This window comes from Heloderma suspectum, chromosome 5 (assembly GCF_057233095.1).
Source record: "Heloderma suspectum isolate Gila_16-S chromosome 5, 16-S_ref, whole genome shotgun sequence".
Lineage (NCBI taxonomy): Eukaryota > Metazoa > Chordata > Lepidosauria > Squamata > Helodermatidae > Heloderma > Heloderma suspectum.
In genome coordinates, this window is record NC_139462.1 from 179,085,277 (window position 1) to 179,110,975 (window position 25,699).

At 42.5% G+C, this 25,699-nt stretch overlaps 1 protein-coding gene across 1 annotated transcript in view; it reads right to left on the reverse strand.

The window, feature by feature from the left end:
• Positions 1-16,593: 16,593 nt before the first annotated feature.
• Positions 16,594-25,699, reverse strand: part of SNX10 (sorting nexin 10) — a 55,561-nt gene continuing 46,455 nt past the window's right edge. Inside the window, exons 7-8 of the mRNA XM_084858514.1 lie at positions 19,138-19,353; positions 16,594-18,706 (exon numbers count right to left, since the gene is read on the reverse strand). Of these exons, the coding sequence (XP_084714640.1) occupies positions 18,625-18,706; positions 19,138-19,353 (298 nt within the window). The 3' untranslated portion in view covers positions 16,594-18,624. The remainder of the gene's footprint in view (positions 18,707-19,137; positions 19,354-25,699) is intronic.

A 25,699-nucleotide genomic window follows, 5' to 3' on the forward strand; every position in this document is an offset into this window, starting at 1 on the left:
CACAGCAGCTATTTAAATACGAAGTCTGCATGTTAATTGCTTGCCTGCAGTTAACACCACATCACAGTTTGGCCTTCAATAAGGAAGGATATTTGAATAAGCAGAACCTTCCAACTGGACTATAAATCAATATCTTTACAACAGGTCCTAATCTTCCAAACACCCATCACTTGTTGATATTAACCACACTGCAACATCACTAAAAGCTTCATTAAAAGAAAAGAATGTTGATGCTGCAATATAGCTAGCTACTCTGTTATCACCTCTACTTTTAATTATTTTCGCTCTTCTACCAACAAGACTGTCATGCTAACTCACACACAGAAAAATCAACCTATTCTGTAAATTGAGGCTGGGAAAATTATTAGGAAGTAATATGTGATCTGCAGCAACATCACTTTCATCAGCGCCTACGATCATCTAAAACACTCTATCTACATCGCTCTTTCAACTCAAATCTGGATAGCAGTATCAGGAAGATCCCAGCTGTAGGTGACTCCAGTCTTTCATTTTTTTAAATACCATCCAATATCCACAGTTGTGCAGTATGTTTATGAGTATGCAAGCTCTCAAGTCCTCTAGAACTCTTCATCAAGCTAGACAGTACAAAAAAAAAAGCGGGGAGAAGGACCAAAAGAGTACCAATATTAGGCCAGATGTTGTGGCCAGTATTTCACAAAGTCAGATATTGCCTTCTACCAGGGGAGAATGGGACAGGGAGAGGAGGAGGAAGCCTTTGTCATTCAAAGGAAGAATATATTCACTTTTTGTAATGTGCTCCCTAGTTCTCTAAGAAGTAGGGAAAACCCACAGGCAGCACTACAGGGTTTAGTTTGGTTTGAATGAAAGAGCACTGGAGACTTAGGCTGTCTTTGTAATATCTGTTTAATCAACAAACATACAAACGAACATAGTGGAAGTAAACAGGAAGTAAATAGATAGCAAAACTGCAGATCCTTGGTCAGATTCCCAAACCAAGTGTGAAGCCCACAGCTTCCCGAGCTGTTCCACAGCGAACTAAACTCACAGCCAGGAATGTTCATCTCTCAGCTTAGGCCAGCAAAACTTGCTAGAAAGTTTGGAACATGGTTCAGAAAATCCGGCTTCCTCTCTACTAGCTGGTGGGTGGTACCTCCAAAGATGAGAGAGATTGCTTGGCCTTTAAAGATAATGAAAGTCTTTTATTAAGACTTCCTTGGCTACCAATCAAGTTTCTTAGGCAAAACTATATGACAGGCCTTTACATGCTAATCAAGACAGCCAGTCATAGCACCATTCCTTCTCCAGGGCCAGCATCAATGGTAGGCATGATGGGGTACCTGAGGAGGGCCCACACCCCAGCAGGGGCCCACTGGCAAATGCTCTTCACCACTGCACCCTGCTTTTTTTATCTGCCTCTTGCTCTGGCCCAGACTACAGAGGTGGTGAGGAAGAGCAGTTAAGTGCCACTGCCTATGTGCTCCTTGGCTCTTTGCCTGTCAAGCATGCAAATGATGAGAAAGAGTTTGAGGAGCCACAGCAGCTGGTGACAATGGTGGAGAGAAGGTAGACTCACTGAGGCAAGGAGCCCATCGAAGGGAGATTGCGTAAGAGCCGGCACTGCCTCTCTCCTAAGAACGTCTGTCCCCCTGACAAGTTCTAGATAGCTCATAGCAGTAGCGGGCAAAAGCTAGATCTGGATCGACTGATAAATCTCTGGGTGATTTGTAGTAGATTGGCAAGGATTTCAATAGCAGCAATAAAATGACTCTCCCTTGCCCCCATTCTGAATTGTACTGCTGAAATGAAGAAACCAGGAGTGGATATTTGTGTGGAAGGACTGCGAGCGGTGTTCAGTTCTGGTACTCAGAACAAATTCCTGAGCTCAGAATTCTTTAATTCTAAGTGTATGTCTTTTGTAGCAGGCTCTGCTTAGTGGATCTCAGGGTTCTAGTAAAAAACAAAGTAGATCCTCCAAGCCTGAAATCTTCCCTCCTGATGTACAGCTCCACCTGTGAAAGAAGATAAATGGATAGATTACAACACGACGTCGACAAGCAAAAACATAAGAAAGCAAAACCATAAGAAAGTTTACAGAATCCATATTGCTGTAATACCTTTATTAGGCCATGCAAAAGATCACCACCAAAAACTGTACAAGCTCTCCCAGATCTCTTCAGCAGGCAAGATGTTGTAAAAGGCAAATGTGTGTGGGAGGAGGGGGGATGAGAGGAAAAAAGGGTGACTAGATAACGCAGTCACATATTAGTCCCAAGGCGAGGACTAATGCGGGGAGGAGTCTGCAGGTCATGTGATGGTTACAGGAAGGTCCTGCTGCTCCCACTCCCAGTTTTGCTGGGAAGGGGTTGGGGGATGCTGGATCCTCCATTTGGGGAATATATTCTCAGATATTCTCAGAAGTGTTTTCCATCCTGGTTGAAGCACCTGAGCTTCTTTTGCCGGTGCATCACAGAGAGAAATTAGGCAGTCTTTTAACAATCCAGGAGATCATTTTAGATGCTGTTCTAGGTATTAAAAGTCAATTGAAGCCAATTTCAGTAGCATTACCTAGTAGTTGGAGGCAATGAACCCTCAGAGAATAAAGTCCCAGGTTCTGGTGGTATAAAATCCTCTTCCACTGTAGAGTCCTGCTGTAGAATGGCTATATATGGTATTCTCCAAGTCTCACGCAAAAAGCAAAGGTAGCTGTGTTAACCATAAGAACATTTACAAAATCCATGTTGGGGTAATACCTTTATTAGACCAGTCAAAAGATCACCTGAAAAATTGTGCAAGCTTTCAAGATCCCAGATCTCTCCATCAGGCAAGATGTTGTAAAGCGGGGGGGGGGGCGCAGAGGGGGAAAAAGTGACTAAATGGTGAAGTCACATTGTCTGAAAATTCAGATTAGTCCCAGTTCAAAAAGTATATGGTGATTCATGGTTTGTTGTTGTTCAGTCGTTCAGTCATGTCCGATTCTCCGTGACCCCATGGACCATAGCACGCCAGGCCTTCCTGTCCTGTGCTCTCTCCCAGAGTGTGCTCAAGTCCATATTCATTGCATCAATGTTGCTATTCAGCCATCTCATCCTCTGCCATCCCCTTCTCCTTTTGCCTTCAGTCTTTCCCAGCATCAGGGTCTTTTCCAGAGTTTTCTCTTCGCATTAGGTAGTCAAAATATTTGAGCTTCAGCTTCAGTATCTATCCTTCCAATGAGCACTCAGGGCTGATTTCCTTTAGGATTGACTGATTTGACCTCCTTGCAGTCCAGGGGACTCGTAAGAATCTTCTCCAGCACCACAGTTCCAAAGCATCAATTCTTCAGCACTTAGCCTTCCTTATAGCCTAGCTCTCACAGCCATACATTACTACTGGGAAAACCATAGCTTTGATTAGATGGACCTTTGTCGGCAAGGTGATGTCTCTGTTTCTTACTATGCTGTCTAGGTTTGCCATAGCTTTCCTCCCCAGGAGCAAGCGTCTTTTAATTTCATGGCTACAGTCACCGTCTGTGGTGATCTTGGAGCCCAAGAAAATAAAATCTGTCACTGCTTCCATTTCTTCCCCTTCTATATGCCAGGAAGTGATGGGGCCAGATGCCATGATCTTCGTTTTTTTAATGTTGAGTTTCAAACCAGCTTTTGCACTCTCCACTTTCACCCTCAACAAGAGGCTCTTGAGGTCCTCTTCGCTTTCTGCCATTAGGGTGGTATCATCTGCGTATCTGAGGTTGTTGATAATTCTCCCGGGAATCTTAATTCCGACCTGTGATTCATCCAACCCCGCGTTTCTCATAATGTACTCTGCATATAAATTAAATAAGCAGGGCGACAATATACAGCCTTGTCGTACTCCTTTCCCAATTTGGAACCAATCGGACCATGTCCGGTTCTTACTGTTGCTTCTTGACCCTCGTACAGGTTTCTCAGGAGACAGGTAAGGTGGTCTGGTACTCCCATCTTTTTCACAATTTGCCACAATTTGTTGTGATCCACACAATCAACGGCTTTAGCGTAGTCAATGAAGCAGAAATAGACGTTTTTCTGGAATTCTCTTGCTTTCTCCATGATCCAGCAGAAGTTGGCGATTTGATCTCTAGTTCCTCTGCCTCTTCGAAACCCAGCTTGTACTTCCGATAGTTCTCAGTTAACATACTGCTGAAGCCGAGCTTGTAGGATTTTGAGCATCACCTTGCTGGCATGTGAAATGAGCACAATTGTACGGTAGTTTGAACACTCTTTGGCATTGCCCTTCTTTGGAATTGGAATGTAAACTGACCTTTTCCAGTCTTGTGGCCACTGTTGAGTGTTCCAAATTTGTTGGCATATTGAGTGCAGCACTTTAACAGCATCATCTTTTAGGATCTTAAATAGCTCAGCTGGAATACTGTCATCTCCGCTAGCTTTGTTGTTAGTAATGCTTCCTAAGGCCCACTTGACTTCACTCTCGAGGATGTCCGGCTCAAGTTCAGTGACCGCACTATCATGGCTATCAGGGACATTCAGATCTTTCCTCTATAGTTCTTCTGTGTATTCTTTCCACCTCTTCTTAATCTCATCTGCTTCTGTTAGGTCCCTGCCTTCCTTGTCCTTTATCACGCCCGTCTTTGCACAAAACGTTCCCTTGAGATCTCCAATTTTCTTGAAGAGATCTCTAGTCTTCCCCATTCTGTTGTTTTCCTCGATTTCTTTGCATTGTTCATTTAACAAGGCCTTCTTGTCTCTCCTTGCTATTCTCTGGAACTCTGCATTCAGTTGGGTATATCTTCCCCTTTCTCCCTTGCTTTTTGCTTCCCTTCTTTCGTGAGCTACTTGTAAAGCCTCATCAGACAGCCACTTGGCTTTCTTGCATTTCTTTTTCTTTGGGATGGATTGAGTTGCTGCCTCCTGAACAATATTACGGACCTCTGTCCATAGTTCCTCAGGCACTCTGTCTATCAGGTCGAATCCCTGAAATCTATTCCTCACCTCCACTGTATATTCATCAGGGATATGATTTAGGTCATAACTGAATGGTTTAGTGGTTTTCCCTACATTCTTCAATTTAAGCCGAAATTTTGCAAGAAGCAGCTCATGATCTGAGCCACAGTCAGCTCCAGGTCTTGTTTTTACTGACTGTATAGAGCTTCTCCATCTTTGGCTGCAAAGGACATAATCAATCTGATTTCGATATTGACCACTGGTGATGTCCATGTGTAGGGTCACCTCTTGCGCTGTTGGAAAAGTGTGTTTGCTATGATCAGTGTGTTGTCTTGGCAAAACTCTATTAGCCTTTGTCCTGCTTCATTCTGTACACCAAGGCCATGCTTGCCTGTTATCCCGGTGATTTCTTGACTTCCTACTTTAGCATTCCAATCCCCTATGATGAAGAGGACATCTTTTGTTGGTGTTAGTTCTAGAAGGTGTTGTAGGTCTTCATAGAACCGATCAACCTCAGCTTCTTCGGCACCAGTAGTTGGAGCATAGACTTGAATTACTGTGATGTTGAATGGTTTGCCTTGGATTTGTACTGAGATCATTCTATCATTTTTAAGATTGTGCCCCAGTACTGCTTTTCCCACCCTTTTGTTGACTATGAGTGCTACTCCATTTCTTCTAAGGGATTCTTGCCCACAGTAGTAGATGTGATGGTCACCTGAACTAAATTCGCCCATGCTTGTCCATTTTAGTTCGCTGATTCCCAAGATGTCAATGTTCAATCTTGCCACCTCATGTTTGACCACCTCCAGCTTACCTTGATTCATTGATCTTACATTCCAGGTTCCTAAACAATATTGTTCTTTACAGCATCGGATTTTCTTTTCACCACCAGACACATCCACAGCTGAGTGTCCTTTCAGCTTTGGCCCAGCCACTTCACTTTTTCTGGCGCTACTTGGAAATACCCTCTGCTCTTCCCCAGTAGTATATTGGACATCTTCCAACCTGAGGGGCTCATCTTCCGGCGTCATCTCTTTTAGCCTTGTGATACGTTCCATGGGGTTTTCTTGGCAAGAATACTGGAGTGGGTTGCCATTTCCTTCTCCAGTAGACCACATTTTGTCAGAACTCTCTGCCATGACCTGTCCATCTTGGGTGGCCCTGCATGGCATAGCTTATGGCTTCACTGAGTTACGCAAGCCCCTTCGCCACAACAAGGCAGTGATCCATGAAGGGGATTCATGGTTACCTATTTACATATGTACAGAGGTAGTTCCCTTTCCCTGGAATGAGCAATCATTATCCCCATCACTAATAGGTCTTCCCCCACCCTGCCCCACCCCATCCTTTAGACAAACCTATCTACATTAACACCATCTACATTTACATAACAAAAAAAAAAACACCAATGTTTCTCCTTCACACTAAGCTAGTGTTCCAGCCTCAGGGACATGGATGCTTATTTATTTATTGAAAGTATTTATATGCGGCCCTTCATTCTGTTTGGATTTCAGTTAAATGTATCATAACATCAAATCCTGGAGGAAGGTATGGCTGGCTGGCATCCTGAACAGGAGCACTCCTGTAAGGACGGGGTGCTCAACCTATAGCCTGTGGGTCACATGCGCTGTACAGCTTCCACCCATAAAGCTGATCAGCTGGGCTCTGGGAAAAGGATGACTGCGAGCAGCAGCGCTAGGACTAGCCATCCAAACTGAGTTAATGAGGGTGGAGGGAAGAGGAGGCTTTCTTCAGCTCTAGGCAGGGAAACAGGGAGCAACAATACACTGCAATACTTTGCTGCAGGCCCCACTTGTTACATGAAGACCGACAAGTCCACAGCTCGCATCTCAGTGTCTTTCTCACCTTGATCATCTTCCATACGTAGCCCATTTTCTAAGATTAATAGATATGAGCAGCATGAGAAAAGTCTAATGTCATAGAACTGCAGTCCAGAAGTTAAAAAAAAGGGGGGGGGAACTATTGGAGTTCACCTAACATGTGTTCGTTAACACTTGATGTCTATACCATCCAAAACAGTTTTTCAGTTTTTTGCCTTGTATCAAAATCTCTTCAATTATTTTAGGTGCTTTTTAGCACAAGAATTAAACTGGCACTTTCTGCTTCCACTGTCCCAAATACAATACACAACAAAACAAAAATCTTAGCAGTAAAGATATTTATTTCTATACATCCAAAATGTTAACACTTTGTTGTATGGAGGTCATCGAAAGCAATTAGTTCCTGAATGACAGCAACAATGACACTTATTCCCCATGCAGGATAAGTTACTCTGTAGGAATATGTCAATCTTTATCTCACTTCCCTTCAAAAGGATCACAGTGAACTCTTTTGTGGTCAGTCTTGTGCCAATCCTTAGAAGGCACATTACCCACTAAGGCTGCAATCCTATAACCACTTTCCTGGGAGTAAGCTTCATTGAACTCAATGGAACAGTCTTCAGAGAGACCCGTTATAGTATTGCACCGTGAATCTCCCACCATTTTCAGTCCACCTTTTGTTGTTGTTGATGTCGTTGTTCCAATCAAGAAATTCTAGCCACTCTCAAATATTAGATACTTGGTTACTTTGATTTAGAGTGGACTACAGTAATCTGCACATGTAATCCGTTGTACATGGGACTACCCTTGACACTGACCCTGAAGCTTCAGCTAGTGCAGAATGCGGCTGTTAGCTTGTTAATGGGTGCTGCCAGATTAGGTCATATCACACCGATCCTAAGGCAGCTGCATTTGGCTTCCTATTTGCTTTTGGTGCCCAATTCAAGGTGCTGGTGCTTACCTAGAAAGCCTTAGATGGCTTGGGACCCAAATAACCCGAAGGAACACCTCTCCCTATACCAGCCCGCCCATGCCTTCAGACCTGCAGTGGAGATTCTCCTCAAGGGGCCTCCCACCCATTGTATGATGATTAGGGGAAGAGCCTTCTCTGTTGTGGCACCGTTTGTAGAACACTCTCCCCATGGAGGTGTGACTGTTGCCAGCCTTGCAATCATTTTGGTGCCAGATCAATTTTTTTTCTGTTTTATGATTTGTTTTACTGCCTGTTATTGTTTTATTCTTTTTTATTACATATTTATTGTTCATCCTCCTTATATCTTTGGATGACAGGTGGTTTATAAATATCCAAGTAAATAAAAGGAAGAAATCATTACTAGTAGTCATTTATTCCCCATGAATTTGCTCAATGCCCTTTTAAAGCCATCTGTGTTGGTGGCAATCACTACTTCTTGTGGAAGTGAATTCCATAGTTTAACTACGCGCTATGTGAAGAAGTGGTTGTAACTTGCGAATTTATATATATTAGGCTTCAAGTGTGCTTTATGTCCATGTTACTCAATTTCCTTGGCAAGCTAGCCAGTCCCATCCTCTGAACTGCCTTATACTTTAGGTCCTTTCCCAGTTTCTTGCACTGGTTTGTTTTCAGTAGCAGGCTCCCCAACTGCTGACAAATATTGTGTGGGTTTTTTAAAAAATGATATTGCATATATACATATATGCACAGAGGTTTTTTTTAAAAAAGCCACCACACCAAGAAATATGGCAGCACCCTTAGATAGCCATGCCTCTTTCTATGCAATGGATATTTTAAAGACTGTCTGCATATCCATGGAATCATAAAGAAACATAGTAGCCATCCAGGGACAGTGGGGCTAGGAAGGGGTTCAGTAAGCTTGATCTTGATTGTGGCCCAGCTGTTGAAGAATGGGGTTCTCTGCATCCCATGTAGACACCCTCAGTCTCTTAGCACGTATGCACTCCTCCCCTCAAAAGGTCATACATTATTGTATATGTACATGTGCCTTATTCAACAATTATGCCAATTGCATGTGTTTGGTCCTCCTGAGCCGAAGGTTTCTTTGCTTCTCCGAGGCTACGATTTCAATGAAAAATGATGATCCTCAAAACTGTATACTTAAAAGGGGGAGAAACAAAACCAGGCTGGGCAATGATACGAAGCCCCAAGGATGCCGCTTCTCCTCTCCTTTTGTCTGCAGAAGAGTCCCTCTCACTTTATGATTGCAATTAATGTTTTCATTCAACTGCAAAAATGGGCGCTCAATATAAATATTAGCAGAGTGAGCAAAACTGCTGTCCTCTCCTCTACCGGCAGGGCTATCTCCCTTCCCGCCACTGCTTCTATTTTCCCATTATCCCTTTAATGCAGAGCAGGGCGGCTGATTACAAAAGAGGCAGTTTGACTCCAGCAATAGGTCTTCTTCACTAATCCTCACTGTCATAGAAATTCCAGCTGCTACATGAATAAGAAGCTCAATCCATATTTGCCAGCTCTAATATGAAATCTGTCAGAGCCCAAATTAATGAGTTCCAAATTCCTTACATCACGATAACAGGTTAAGACTGGTCAATTAATTACATAAATCCTTCCCGATTCATTGTGCATTTTCAGGCGAGATTGTGTCTTACATTACTCCACGACACAAGGCCTTTTGGCTCTTGTTGTTCTGCAGAAAAGGCCCCCATTTAAGCGCAGCTCGGCTGCCACAGCCAAGTGTTAAATGTCATGCATTGGATTTGCACTTTTCTGTAATTGCTTTTGTTTAAAAAAAAATTAAATTAAATGCTTTAGCATGGCAGTGCATTCAGGGAAGGAGAGGTTAGGCGGATGGGACCCTGGAAATCTATTCCTCCCCTCAGCACCCTGAAAGCAAGTCTAACTTTCTCATTGTATATGGAGAGGAGGGGCCCAAAGTTCCAAAGTGGGTCTCTCTAGCAATTCCGCACCCCCACCCCACGGTTAGGGGAATGACTCGTTTCGAAAGCATAGATTCTTTAAAGAGTAAAGATAAATTATGTCATTTGATTTGCAGTGGCTGTGAATATCTAGAACCTTCTAATTATCCAGCCAGCCCATGGGGAGATACCTTGATTCACACATCTAATCTTGGGAAGAAACCATGAGATTATTCCCCCCTCCCCCTGCAGGCTTTGCCCCACACACGTCTACAAAATTTACAAACTTTCATCTGAGTATGCCCCCTTGTGGCCAGATCAAAATTTGCCACCATTGAAAATGTATTTTCTGAAACAAGGTTAAGAATTATCCTATCTCACCATTTATTTATTTAATCAATTTATAGTCTGCTTGACTATATGTAAAAAGGCATCTTGAAGTGGTTTACAGCATAAAAGTTTAAAATACAAAATGATGACAGTTAAAACATTTAAAAAAATAGAAATTGTCTCTGTTAAAAACATTTTTAAAAAAATGTCTTCAATTAAAACATCTAAAATCAGACAAGTAATAACAAACAAACTGGGCAGCACAATTGGTCAAGGAAGACCTGGGTGGAGACATAGGATTTTAACTAGCACCTCTCGCATACCAAGGCGGGAGGCCTTCCACAAAGTCAAATTCTGGAGTAAGTTTCACCACACAAAAATGATGAAATAAAGTCCTCTTGTGGATGTTTTGCCACATCAAAAAAATCAACATGAAAACTGAGCTTAAGCATATTAGGTAGAAGAGTACTGTCACCCACTGTTGAGATTTAAGAGTGCAATCCAGAAGTGACCTGTGGCACTAGAAATAACAAGCACATACTAAACATGAGGAATATATAAGAAGCAGTTTATGGGCCAGGCATGGGAAATGAACAAAAAGAAAAGTGACAAGCAACCTTTAGGGGAAGAAGTCATCCAGTGTGATTATTCTATTTGTTGTTGTTGTAGTAGTACTAGTAGTAGTTTTCACCCTTTCCAAAGCACCTCCACAGAACGCATCTCAAGCTGTTTCTCAGCCACAGCATGCCTGTGATACCATGGGTGACATAACACCTGAACCAGCAGCTATTTCAGCAATTGCACAGTATCCAACCCATCACATGCAACTGCCTCCCTGAGGACAGTTGGAGGCATTGCCAGGTTGTACAGGTGCTTCGGAGCATGCCAAGCAGGTCCCTTTGATTGTCCCTTTGAGATGCAATCACATGGTTGCAATGAGCTATGATGTCTCTGCTCAGTGGCAATCTCCTATGAATGAAAACTGCTTTGTACTATCACATCAGAGGGTAAGGAGAAGCTACCCTGGCAGACACACAGTGAATAGCCACAGCACCTTAACCTTATCATCTGGCCTTCTGCAGTTCCCTCCAAAGCTTAACTTGAGTCAATGCTCAACAGTGTACAGTAGCAGTTCCCAAACCCACTTTCATGGCACATGTGAAAAAGTAAAAACAAACACCTCTGAGCATGTGCAGAGTACCTCCTGCTACCAAGTTGCCACAATTTGCCTGCACATACCCAGAATTATGGGAATAGGGCTTGTCGCTTTGTGACCCAATTAGAAATGTACTTGCAGCGCGGAGGATATATTTCAGAACAGAACATTTTTGAACATTACTCTAAATATTCACATTGTATTTAGCGTAAGGACCCATAATCCACCAGTTTATTGAGACACCTCCTTTCAATAAGGGTTAAATTTTCTGTCTCTATAGCCAGAAAATTGCACTATGTAAATATTGGAGGTTGCACACAGGAGCATGTGGACCACAGGCTTTGAAATTGCAGAGAACATAAGAACATAAGAAGAGCCATGCTGGATCAGACCAAGGGTCCATCTAGTCCAGAATTCTGATCACACAGTGGCCAACCAGCTGTTGGCTGGGAATGCTCAAGCAGGACATAAGCAACAGCACCCTCCCACCCATGTTCCCCAGCAATTGGTGTACATAGGCTCACTGCCTCTGGTACTGGAGGTACCATCAGGTACCATAGTCATCAGGACTAGTAGCCATTGATAGCTTTTCCTCCAGGACTTTGTCCAACACGCTTCTAAAGCCATCCAAATTGGTGGCCATCGCTACATCTTCTGGTACCAAATTCCATAGTTTAACTATGCACTGCGTGAAGAAGTACCACCTTTTATCTGTCCTTAATCTCCCACAAATCAGCTTCATGGGATGTTCCCAGATTCTAGTATTTTGGGAGAGGGGAAAAAAGATCTCCCTATCCACATTCTCCACACCATGCATAATTTTGTACACCTCTATCATGTCTCCCCTTACCTTCCTTTTTTCCAAGCTAAACAATCCCAGCTGTTATAACCTTCTCTCATAGGGGAGATGCTCCAGCCCCTTGATCATTTTAGTTGCCTTTTCTGCACTTCTTCCAGCTCTACAATATATTTTTTTAGGTGTGGTGACCAGAACTGGACACAGTATTCCAAGTGTGGCAGCATCATAGATTTGTATAGGGGCGGTATGATATTGGCAGTTTTATTCTCAATTCCTTTTCAAATTATGCCTAATATAGAGTTTGCCTTTTTTACAGCAGTCGCACCTTGGGTTGACATCTTCATTGAGCTGTCCACCACAACCCCAAGATCTCTTTCCTGGTAGGTCACCACTAGCTCAGAGATCCCATCAGGCTGTATTTGAATTTGAGATTTTTTGCCCCAGTGTGCATCACTTTACACTGGCTTACACTGAACCACATTTGCCATTTAGATGCCCGTTCTCCCAGTTTGAAGAGATTCTGATTTGCAGCGTGGATGGGTAAAGAGAAAAGTTGACTTTTCCAACTAGAACAATGGCACATTCTGCAGTAACAAAATATAACCAGTTGCCATTTATTCCACTGAGATTCTCACATTTTTTACTTGTGTGAGGTAATGCCACATCCCAACTCTTCATTCCTCTGAGGTTTCTGTTTCTGCTCCTGTGCCTATCCCAGCTTGATGGATAGGTGAATCTGATGTCATCACTTCATCTCAGTAAATGCAAAAGCTCTTATCTGCTAAATTTCTGCCTCGTATCCAGCGCTTAAAGGCATATAGTTGGATCTAAGGGACCTAAACTTACGCCTTAGAGATGACCTAGGTAACGGGTTGATTATGTAGCCTTGGCCAAGAGATACTTATTCTTAGCCCTGGAAGCCTCTGTGTATGTACAGCATACATTTTTCATAAACACTGAGGAGCAACTACCACACATCTGGAATTTATTGGTCAGCGCTTGAGGATCAGGCAATGCATCTTCCAGGCAAATTTGAGACTCAGCATCTCTCTTTTGAGCAATGACATACTGTTCCCAGCATCAATGCGCCTGATCTGTAAAATGGGAAATATAGTGACATGACAGGCACAAAGTTTGTAAAGCATTCTAATTTAAAAATGTGATGTAAATTATTATTTAACCTTGGACACTAGAGAAATCAACAGAGACTGAGGGTCACTTATTTTAAAAATCACAAAAACTATGCAAGCTTTCAAGATCTCTATTTCTCTTCATCACGCAAGATGCTTTGAAAAGGGGGGGGCAACCTGCCTTTTCTAGCATTTTGCCTGGAGAAGAGATCAAGAGATCTCGAAAGCTTGCACATTTGTGGGTGATATTTTGGTTGGCTTAATACAAGCAGTGCGGGTTTGCAATTTTTCATGGGTCAACACGGCCACCTTTGTCTCATTCTAGAACATTCGAGGTCCGCTGAACCCAAATGGCAATCCCGCTTCAGAATAAATTCGTTGGAATTTGTGGTCTCACAGTGACCGTTGGTTTTCGGTGTTTGCTTTAAAAAAAAAAAAAGGACATGCAAATTTGGAGAGGTTATCCCTCCTCCTTCTGAAAGGAGCTCCTCGTATCCCATTCCCAGCATCTCCACAGTCAGAATATCCCAGCCTCACGTCCCGCCCCTCCTCCCCTTTCACGGGCCTTCAGCTCCAGGCCGCTGCATAGCGCCTGGAAAACAATACGCCGCCCCTCCCCCCAAGCGCCGCTGACCCTTTTGCCAAGAAGTCGTCTGGCAACCTCGGTTCTCTCTGCGCGCACCAGCGACAGCCGGCAGCCGGGGCTTTTGCATAACAAAAGCCCGCCATCGAGCCGGCGCCTGGGAATCTTGTCGTCGTCGGCTCCCCCCCCCCGGCCCCCTCCAAATAGCATATTTGCCTCACATTTTCCAGCCTCTGCTGTGTCTATCATTTCATGCATTCATCTGCGACGCGCGGGGAGCGGGGGGGAAAGAGAAATTATCGATTATTTGCACGGAGGCAAACGACGCCTTCAACCTCGCCGTGTGCAAACCCGTGCCCAAACTCTCCTCGCTTTAGGGCAAGGGCTACTGCGCTTCTTTCGTAGTTTTTAGGGGTGTGGGTGTGCAACTACCACATCCAGCCGGCCTTTTTCTTTTCCCCTTATCCATCCTCCCCCCACCCCTCCCGCGTTTTGTAAGAGCTTCCCTAAGGAAGAGCTCGGGAGATCTCGAAAGCTTGCCCGCTCTTCTCCTTTCTGTGTGGTGACCTTAGAGTTGGCCTAATAATACCATTACACCAGTGAAGGCTGGTGGCTCCGATGTCGGTGGGCCTGTGCATCCATTCAGAACGAGCCAGAACTCTCTAGGAGCTATCCAAGGTGCTGAACCTATTTGGGGGTTAGGGCTCAACACCTCGGCTAGCCCTTTTAGAACTCTGGCTGGTTCTGACTGAAACCCAGAGTGGATTCAGAGCCTCACCGGAATCGGGGCCGCCAGCCTCCCCCGTATTACACTATATGGATTTTACATTTATTAGATTATATGATGTTTTGAACAGCGGTGCCCTGGCTCTGATGATCTGCAGCTAATGGATTGCATCTCCTGTCTTCGACCCCCCCACACACTACACACTGTTGTCGCCCCCCCATTCCTATATTTGGGCCGTTGCTATGGGTTACGGGATCAAGGCCGGCAGGCTTCTCTCTCCCTCCCCCCCCCCTCCCGACAGCCCCCGGCAGAGCTTGGGCACACATCGAGGGCGCCTGGAACACACAGACTCCCAGGGAGGGGAGGTAGGCGGGAGGGGGGGAAGGAGGGAGCCGCTGCTGAGCAAGCGCGCTGCACACGCCGGCAGTTCAGCGCGCAGCACTTGCAGCTGCAGGGAAAAAAGTCCAGCATGCAGGGTGGAAGAGGGAGCGGAGGGGAGGGGGGGTGGAAGGAAGAGTGGATCAAGGCCCTGAGGTAAGAAAACCAGCAGACTACTACTCCAGGTGGTGCAAAGGGCAGCCTAGAGGAGCAAAGACTGGGAGGGAGGGAGAAGGTTTGCTGATGACTAGGCATTCCTTGCTTTTGCTCCTAGGGTGAAGCCAGATGGTTACCGAGCGGGTTCTTTTGCTGCTGTTGTTTTATACACGAAAAAGTTAGCATGCATGGGGAGGGGGACTCTTACTCGAGGGGCCCAGGGCAACTCTGGAAAGCAAGCATAGAACTGGCGGTGTTGCCAAGTCAACTGTCCAGGAGGAGAGAAAAAAAACACCCATCCACCTGGAGAAGCAGCTAACCAATGAGGAAAAATAGTGCTGGTTTGGGGAAGCGGGTTTGGGGAAGCGGGGGACGATGGAGCATTGTAGGGCACTTAGTTTGCCGGTGCCTCTGTCATGGGAAACCGGCAGGGAGTGGGTTACTTTGAAAAGGGTTTTATCTTCCTTTTTTAACATTTGGAAAGTTAAGAGACGCGCAGCCCTCACAAACTGGCTCTCTTCCCTCCTCCTTTTATAGTTGTGCGTTTCTGATATTTGCTATTTGTTGTTGAACAAGAGCTAGCCAGTTTTTCAAAGGGATGTGCGTAGCAATGTCAGGCAAAACCGGCACTATCGTGTCAAGTTAGTTGTGGCTGGCATAAAATGATGCCCAAGTGACAGTGCGCAAAATGTAATATACAGATGCTACAGCAGCAAATTGGTGCATTTTCACATTTTTAAAAAAGGAGAGTACATAGAACTCTTTCCTCTTCTAAGGATTCTGTGAAATGTGATCTACTCAAAAGAAGGAAAACAAGCAATTTGAATTTATTTTTAAAAAAGCAGATGCATTTCTTTGTCAATCTGGGTTCTTGAGGCCTTTGCTAAAAAGCAGCACAAATTAATATTGGAAGAAAATACTTTAAAATTGACTATGAAGTGAAGTCGGATATGTCACTGGTAAAACAAGTATATGTTAAGTGAAAACACTTGATTTTATTATGAAGAGAAACACTATTGTTGATTTGTTACAGTATTATTGTAGCTACCAGGAACCAAAAGACTTTCCATTTTTTGTTAAATAAGAGTGTGTGTTTGCTTAAATTTATGTGTAAAACACACACACATAATCTAGCTGAAAAAGAAAAATGAGATGCATAATTAAAAATGAATAAAATGGAGTTTGTTTCTTTCAAAAACTGTTCCGAGTAGGTGAATGCATATCTTTTCATTTTGTCAAGAAAATATGTATTTTATGTATAAAGTGTGTAAATTTTAAGATTTGCCTCTTTAGACCATGAGATATTGAACAGCAAGAACAATTTATTTAGAGCTGGTACCTTTTATGACATAATGCAAAAACGTAAACTTGGGAAACAAGTTACTTTTCCCCTCTTCCTTCACTATATTTTGTATAAAGACAAAACTATAATGTATTTTTAAAAATAGGGAAAAGGGGTGGGGGCTGAGTTGACATAGAAATGAACCCCAAAATGGGGAATTGAATGTAGAAGATGCATGGCATCTTTTTAGAAAACCAATAGGACAGTACTATACATATCTGCGTAGAAGTGTCCCATTGAGCTCAGTGGGACTTACTCTTAGGAAAGTGGGAATAGAATAGCCCATTACATTTTGGAGTAAAGTCTCATCATCAAAACACTACTAATATAAAAATGAACCAAATCAGCTTCTGACATTTAAAGAATAGGAAACAATAAATTACATACAGAATATTTTATTTGAATTGGGATAAAATACAAACACCTTCTAGACATATTAAACAGTAGAACACAAAGAACAGCCAGCATTTAGGTACATCACTTATATCTGGTATACAAAAAACATTCATAAAAAAAAAGACATGGAATGCAATCCTGTACACACTTACCTGGGATTAAAGCCCATTGAACTCAATGGAGCTTACTTCTAAATAGACATGTATAGGATTGCACTGGCAGTGTGAAAGGCAGCTGTCCAATGTACAGGAAGAAGATAGTATTGAAACAATACAAAAAGAGTGTTATGCAAAGTCTGATGAAGCTAACAACACTATAACAAATCCAGCAGTTCATGACTGAATTAGGCTGCTCAAAGATAATCTTCGACTGAAAAAGTGGACCTGAAGCCTTCCATCTGCCATAATTTAGGATCCTCAGGCTGAAATAACTAATCATTTACTCCTGAGCAGGCATCAAGTGGTATCACGTTGGTTTTAAAGAGGTCTTTAGGCTTTGTATACTGAATATTAGCAGATGACTAAATTTAAAGTGCACAAATTACTTCAGACTAACAGTAATGGACACAGATACAAATAATTCTAAAGTAAAAAAATACATCTTATTCCAGTTCATTCTTTCTCCAGTTCATGCTTTAGGCAGTTTTTCTGTTGGATTTCTTTTGTTCTTTTTATGGTAACAATTACAACCATTGTATTTATGGCTTTAATTAAATTTGCTAACAGTTACCTAAACATGTATCCTGTATCTCCTTCAGTGATTAGGACTCTGTGTGTGTGTGTGTGTCTGTGTGTGTCTGTGTGTGTACACACACACACACAATTAAATACAAAGGTAAGCTATAAGACACTTTGATGTGCAAATATTGACATCAACAAAAAAAGACCATTGGCTCAAAGTAATTATTGCTCTTTCTCTTTCCAGCCCTCATCTCCCAAATTTAATCCAGTTCTTAAAAACATTTCCTTGATTTGGGTAGACCTTTTTTCCTAGTAAATGCATGTCTGGATGGGTGCCAGTGAAGTTAAATGAATTTACAAAGTTACCTAGCTGCAGAGTTTAAACATGCATCTGCAAGATTAAACATTCACTTGTCCACCTAGATGTTTCTTTCTGATGAGAATCATTGGCTAAAATTTTCTCTTCCTTCTTATTCCTCAGTGCTACATTTCTGTCAAAAAAGTTCACATTAAAATCAATTTTAAAATACAACTACACACACTTTCTAATGGAAGGCCTTGTCACAATACACTGTTTCTTGGTCACAACAAAGAGCAAGACACATACCATTGCCTGTGGCCACAGTTCACCAGACAGGCACGCTTAAGTCTACTGAGTTCAACTGGCCTTCAGTGTGCCTAACCCTGTACTGGATAGTAGCCTGTAACTATAGCTATAACACTTTACCCAACAGTTCTTTTTAGGGTGAAAGGTATTATTTCAACATGTTCATTAGAAAACTCAGTTGGTCGCTTATTCCTCTGGCTGCAGTCCTATGCACACTTATCTGGGAGTAAGGCCCATTAGACACAATGGGATTTACTTCTGAGTTAACATGCATGGTGTTGTGCTGTGTGTTGGTTATGACTTAAGAGCTCCTTAGTTTCTATAATATAGCTGAGTTATGTAGCTAACACCTTACTGGAAAGATATCTCTAAGAAAGCCAAATGAAAATACGTGTTGCGAATTTTGAGAAGTTAGATATTCTAATATAAAGCATCTAAATATAACCCCACCCACTGCTTCACCCTTACAGTGAGCTCCATAGAATCATGTCGAGAAATCTCATTTATTTAAGGTGTCTCGCCACAGACACTATTTGTATCATTCAATATTGTAAAGGCTTTTATGCATACATTGTGAATGAATGAATGAATGAACAAACAAACAGTTCTGGAACAGAAAAGACATGCCTTGGCAACTGGGCGGATGGTATGTCTATGTCACATACAACTTTCAACCACAATTGAAGTTTCTATCTGTCATTTCAGTGATGGCAATGTGCAAATGACTTCAGGGCTCTTCAGGAACTGTGCTTCCTTTACATCCATGTGAATTGCTATCATCACTGCTGTGCCCAAGCCCTGAGGATGAACTGCAGAGAAGGGGGCGGGGGGAAGAGAGAGAAAGAGAGAGGAAATTGGTTTTCACAACAGACTCAAAGCCTGAGTAACAGAGGAGAACTTTAATTATCCCCAGTCACAAAAGAGAGACAGGAAATTTGGACTTTTAATTAGCCATTTGGAGTGCAGTTGGATATTTTTTTAGCGAGATAATTTAAACGCGAATAATTCAAGTCTGACTAAATGAAATTCACATAATCAGAATGCAGATAATTGAATTTCTACTGCATTCATTAATTCAGTGTGGAGGTGTATGTGAAGACTTCTATGATGAGCTGTCACAGCTCAATAAAATCTCAGTCAATTAATTTTTTCATTATCTTAGTATTGCATCAACAACAACAAAAAAGTGAAGTGTGTTTATCATCATGTGTGCATGTTTAGCAGAATGTAAGGAAGTCACCTTTCAGAATCTGAATCTGCATAATTTTCCTCTTTTTTCCTCTCTTCACGTTCTACAGGAAACCGTCGTTTCAAACAGGCAAACTCGTGGATCGCTTCAGCAACAGAATATTTTGTGTTTCCAGATACACATGCCTCAATCTCTTCTGGACTCAGCTGGGTTTGTACGAAGAGGTGAAGTCTACTGTCTGAAAGCAGTAGTATATTCTGGAGGATCCTTTAAAAAAAAAATCCAAAATGTGAACTATCTTCCAAGATCTATTACTCAGTATTGTCTTGCTTTTACATTACTTCTTTAACTTACACCCAATGCAGTTTTGAATGCAGTATAAAAACTAATGTGACTGAACATGTGTTATCTTTATTAAATTATTTGAAATTTTTGGTGAGTAAAACATGAAGCTAATAGTTATGAACATCTGCTATAAGAATAATTTCAAGGACATTTTTTCCATTTAACCATCTGTTACTACCATGTGGATCAATTACTTTTTTGGCTGAGGTGAAGCAGAGTGGGGGTAGAAACTGACATACTATTATGGAAACTGGTTCACAATCAATAACTTTGTATACCTGTTAAAAACATTATTACAGCAAGTAAGATGCACTATAGAATTTGGAATGTAAGTTCAAATGCCTGTGTAAAATAGAAATATGCATATAATGTATTTTTACAGATATTTATTAATTGAATGTCATATGTAATTATTATTATGTATCTAAACTTTACACAGGTTGGTAAAATAATTGGAGAAAATTGGGAGAAGGGAACTTTTCAGTGATTTTCTTTGAAGAAAGAATTTTAATTGCAGCATATAATTTTAAAATAAAACTTCAATTCAGCATATAATGTGTAATGCAATTAAATGTGCAGTTAGCATAAATTATATTCAACAGCAGCATTTTTTTCTGCAGCTACAAACGATCCTGTTTGTACCATGTGCTCTAGTCATACAATTTATTTTTCCCAGTCTGGTTTTGTAGAACATTAAAAAAAATCTATGCAACTGTACTGCCCCGTTATCTGCAGAATCAGGCCCTTAAAGTATTACTACATATGTATTAAAAACCAAAATAGCTTAGATCTTTAGGTGTTTTAATTTACGTTTGTTGACTTGAGTTAGTAAATATAGTATCTAATCTTAACTTTTTTTTTTATCACAATTCAAAAACCTAACAGGAGTTTCCCGAAGTAAAGAATTGCAGGACCGCAGCTTGTATTTGGCAAGAATACAGATTTTCTGTAAGAGAAGTCACTAATTTAATATGAATAACTAAAGCTGTCCCCTAACCTCCCACCCCACCCTGAGGGATAACATGAAAACATAGTCTGGTTCTCTGTATCAGAATAACCACAATGAACGAAACCTATTAAAATTAGACAATGTTATTAAATTCTCTTTGTTAGGGGCCAGTGCGTGATACAACATAATGTGCCATTAGCTATCAAAAGCCTAGCAGGTCAATAAATAGAGCGAACATTGGAAATATCTCACACAGTAGCCCTCTTCAACCTAGCACCTCTCCCCACATGGCAAGACATGTCAGGCTACAACTCCCATCACCCCCAGCCAATATGCCATTCTGATGGGGATGATGGGAGTTGTAGTTCAACACACTTAGAGGGAAGGCTGCCCTACAGTATTGACAGTGAGGACTAATGAGGGTTGTATACAATGCATGAAGTGGGAGGGAAAAAAGGAAGTGAGGTGATGCTTAGGCCAGGCTCCACTATGTCTGCCTGGAAAGGAAAGGGATCCATGCAACCCCACTTTAAGCATGGCTGTATGTGCTCTGAACACACACTTCAAATCCTGCACTCAGGAAGGTTAAGGAAGTTCGCCTATATTTATCCTGTTTCTAAGACAGGTGGTCATTAGGGCAAGAGAATGAAGATCCCTGGGAGGCAAGCAAGGCCCTCAAGGCCTGCCCTCTTAAAAACCTGTTTAGCTTGCCCCACATAGTGCCTACATGTTTCCAAGCTGTTCTCTAAAACCAAGAGGGATGAGAATTCACTTTTTCTTTTTAAATGAACAATCCGAGTCTTGAGATGTTAAATGCTGAGCCAAATGATATTTTCAAGGAGAATCAGGAAATATGCATGAATGCACATTAGCCTGCCCCAATCTATTATCCAGTTGCATGCACAGTGAAATAAATAAGAGGATTTTGCAGGAGCCCCATATGGCCATGAGCTCCAGTAGATTGGGCTGATTGCCCTAACCATTTAATATGCCACACATGCCAGTGTACACCTCAGACGGCAGAGTGTGTGTGTGTGTGTGTGTGTGTTTGGTGGGGGGAGACAAACATTTTTTGAATCCGGCTTGCTATTATCCTCCCTTAATCGTGAAACAACCCTTTAATACTCCCAAATATCCAAACAACAATCACCACCACCTAAAACACACACCATTACTATAATATTTTTTGCAGAGTATTTATTATCCTTCTTAACACCAGCACATCCCAACCAATGCAATATAAACAATGGCATAATCTACCTGAAGCTAAGCAATTTAAGTGGGAGATTTAACTCTTGCTTAACTCTTCCTTGCTTAATTCTTCCATCAAAATCACTGAGACTTTAAGAAGTATTTAGATTTGACTGGATTGTGCCCCAAATCTGAACTCAGAAACCCTTTTTGACAGAAGCAGTAACTTTTGTGGCTTCAAAACATAATTCACACTGACTCCTAGTATAGAGGAAATCCGAAACAAACATTAACGAAAAGGAATTCCGTTGAAAAACAAAGTCCTGGTTTGGAATGTGAATATTACTACAACAAGAACAACATCACACTAGTGTTTACTTTCTCATTTTGTTGTGACTTCGGCAAGAATGTTGGAATTTTTATTGTACTAACATCCATATTTTAAGATTCAGAATTCATAACAAAAACTATTGACTATTGAATGTAGCATGCACACAATTCCATTCTCAGCAGAGATATTTTTAAAAAAAATGTTGCCTTCAGTAGTTTGATTTTACCATCCAGCTAAAACCTAAGTAACTATACATGAGATTACACTACAGTTACTGCTTTGTTGCTGTTTGAAATGTATTTTATTTTCTTTATAAAATAATGGGTAATCTTTAAAATTGATTTTTGATGGTTTGAGGCATTGCACCACAAAAGTAATGAGCACTAATGTCAATGATATTGGACAGAAATTCATTTTAGCTTTATTTCACGTCCAGTGCAATTTTGCTAAGCCTTGAACTGCTGAAGCACTGTTATTAACTTGCTGGTAACCTAACATATGGGAACAGCAAACAAAAGTGATAAGAGTACAGGTTGATCAGCAGCTCAAGGCTACCGTCTCCCCACTCCCCGCAGCTATAATTCAATTTCCAATTTTATTTTACATTGGATTGATTATTTTACAGTTATTTTCTTTCTGCTTAATAGTGCCATCTGGAGGTACAAAACAAAGAGACCACAAGTAATAAATAAGAAAGATACTCCTTAAACAGGTACAGTCACCTAGAAATGCAAACAAGTCAAGCAACCAACCTGTGAACTGAAAAATGGATACTGTTTCCTAACCCCTCCCTATGAAATATGAAAACTTTAATGTCTGCTTTTTGCATGAATAGGGTCTATTACTGGAAAGGTACAATTAACATACAAGGTACTGTTATCACGTCCTTTGTCTCACATTTGATGGGATCCTAGATTTTGGTTCAGATAAGTCTCTTTGGCTGATAAAGCATGGTTTAATCAGCCTGAGAATGAGCCGTGAGGCCTCAAGCTCCCTCCCCTCTCTTCCTTGCCTTCCATGTCTAGCTTCTGATTTCATATACTGGCTTGTAAGCAGTGTTTAAACCAGTTTGGACATCGTGAGGAAGTGTGATTTCAGAACCAGTACAGAAGTGCCAAAGCTGGGTGTGTGGCCATTTGTTTTATCAGCCTAAGACCATTACATCTGAACTGGGTTTTCTCCAGTTATCAAAAATGTTCCTTCTGTAGTGGAGGACTGCCAATAGAACATCTTTCACAGTGTGCAATGGTCAGATATGGTCTTCAAAGCACAGTTTGCAGCCTGATCCTATGCAAGGTTAGGCGCATCTAAGTCCATTAATTTAAATGGGCTCAGGCGAGCCCAAGTACAGAGAACTGGGCTATTAAGGCACTGGTTTTCACCTCTAATCACAATGCTATATGCCTTAAATAGTTCTTTCTTTAGGCCCCATCATAATCTATGTTATAATATGCTAAGAGGCTTTAGGGTGGCGATGAAGTCTCTGGCCGCAACTGGACGAGTTGCTATCAATGTTTTGGAATGTTCACAAACATGTAGTGGCTGAGGGAATGACAGACACACTTCACTATGGAAGGTTTGCAAACAACAGACTGGGAAGTAGAAAAGCTTGAAAGGCAAGAAGCCCCAAGGCAGCGTGGGTGGAGAAATGGGACAGAGCAGGTAAGTGTGGCTGAGAAATAAGACAAACAAAAGCAGATAGAGATGGCCAGTTTCCATTAAAGGGCAAAGAAGACATGGAGTTGGTGAAAGGATGATGGACCAATGAAGATGGTGCTGCAGAAAAAGCTCTCGGAGAGCCTAAAGACAATGCTGAATATTATTGGCAGGCAGGGAGATAGAGTGGAAGAAGGGTGCAGGACCCTTCGTGAGGGGCTGTAGCTCAGTGACAGAGCCCATGCTTTGCATGCAGAAAGTCCCAGGTTCAATCCCAGCATCTCCAGGTAGGGCCAAGAAAGAATCCTGCTTGAAATGCTGGAGAGCTGCTGCCAGTCAGTGTTGACAATATTGGGCTAGATGGATCAGTGGTCTGACTCAGTATAAGGCAGCCTTCTATCACCAAGGCTAACAGAGACAAGAAGGGAGTTCAGATGACTCCAGCCACGCATACAAAGACTGTGTGTAGGGGCTTGCAGAGGCTAGCCCGGCCACTAGTTCACTCAGTTCCTGTCTGTCTGTCCATCCACTCCCACCCCGTCCATGCATTTAGGACATGTGAGGAGGGGCATTACCCACATACCAAGGTATGCAAACAGCTCATCCTGTGAAGGGGGAATTGTGGCCCAATCAGGATCCCCCTTACATGGAGGCTCTCCACTTAGCAGCCTTTCTCATGCCACGGGAGGGCTTGGCCGCCAGGTGGGCCAACAGCAGGGGTTTGACTAAAGGAAGCCGGGAAGAGCAGTAGTTATCAGTGGTCCAGATAACTGTCTTAAGGAAGCAACTGATGGTGAAGTTATGGAGCTGGAGAAAGGAGATGTTAAGAAGAACGTGGGGCTTGGGGAAAGCTGGGAGGACCCCAGAGCAGGAAGGGCTGTTGGCAGGATGCTAGAGAAGCATGACATAGGGAGCACAGGACTGTCAGGTCCCACACACAAGGGTGCTCTTGTTACTTTCACAGTTGTGTAGAAGCAAACCCTCGTTTCTCCTATCACCACAGCACTGACTGGAAAAGCCATGCTTATTCTATGAGACCCTTAAAATGGTATAGGGCGGCCTTCCCCAACCAGGTACCCTCCAAATGTTTGGGACAACAACTCCCAGCATTCCTGACCATTGCCCATGCTGCCTGGGGCTAATGGGAGTTGATGTCAAAAATTTCTGGAAGGCACCAACTTGGGGAAGGCTGGTAGAGGGAATCTTTCCGGGAAGCCCTAATTGGGCAAGAGGCAGGTGGCTGGGAAGGGTAAATGTCACAGTATGATTCAATCTTATTAGCCAAATCTGCCATGAAAGATACGTCCTGACCCACATTGCTGTGGGTAGGCTACACAAGAGGCCTCTGGCAGGTGGTGATGGCAGCGCCGCCATTAGCCTTTGCTTCACCTTACCTCACTCTGTGGTGAAGCCAGAAGCACAGAGTGGCAGAGCTGCTGTCACTATTAAGGCAGCTGGGGGAAGCAAGGAACAAACCAGGCCAAGCCTTGCCTCACTCAAGGCTCCATTGTGCTCAGACAGACCACAAGCTGAAAGGCTATATTTACAGAAGCATCTGTGCCCGAAGCACAAATGTCATGTGCTTCGGGCACATACCGCATTGGCCCTTCCTTCCAACAGCCATATCAAAGCAGTGACAGACGCTCAGATGGTAGCGTTCCCCCTTCTCCACCTGTGACTTTGCAGTGTTAGTGGTTCAAAAAAAATGATTAAGATAAAACTACTATTTGCCCTGTCTGCTTTAAAACTGGGGGAAGACTCAGACCTCCCTTCCCCACTGCTGCCTCCCCCATTACTGTCATACAAGAATGCAGAAGTCTTACTAATGTAGAAAGAGGGAACAGAAAGGCCCACACCACTGGGAAAGCCCTATCAGTTCAAATGTATTTAAAACACCCTTCCCCAACCTGGGTCCCACCAGCTGTTTCAGTCTATAACTCCCATCATCCCTGACCAGTGGCCTTGCGAGCCGGGGTTAATGGGGGTTGTAGTCTAAAATCTCTGGATGGACCCAGCTTGGGGGAAGGCTGTTTAAAATCACACCAACCAAAACAAAGACCTAATATACATACACACTGGGCAGAATCCAACGGGATGCTTACACCCCTGCCGATTCCCTTCCACCCCATCTGCAAAGCAGT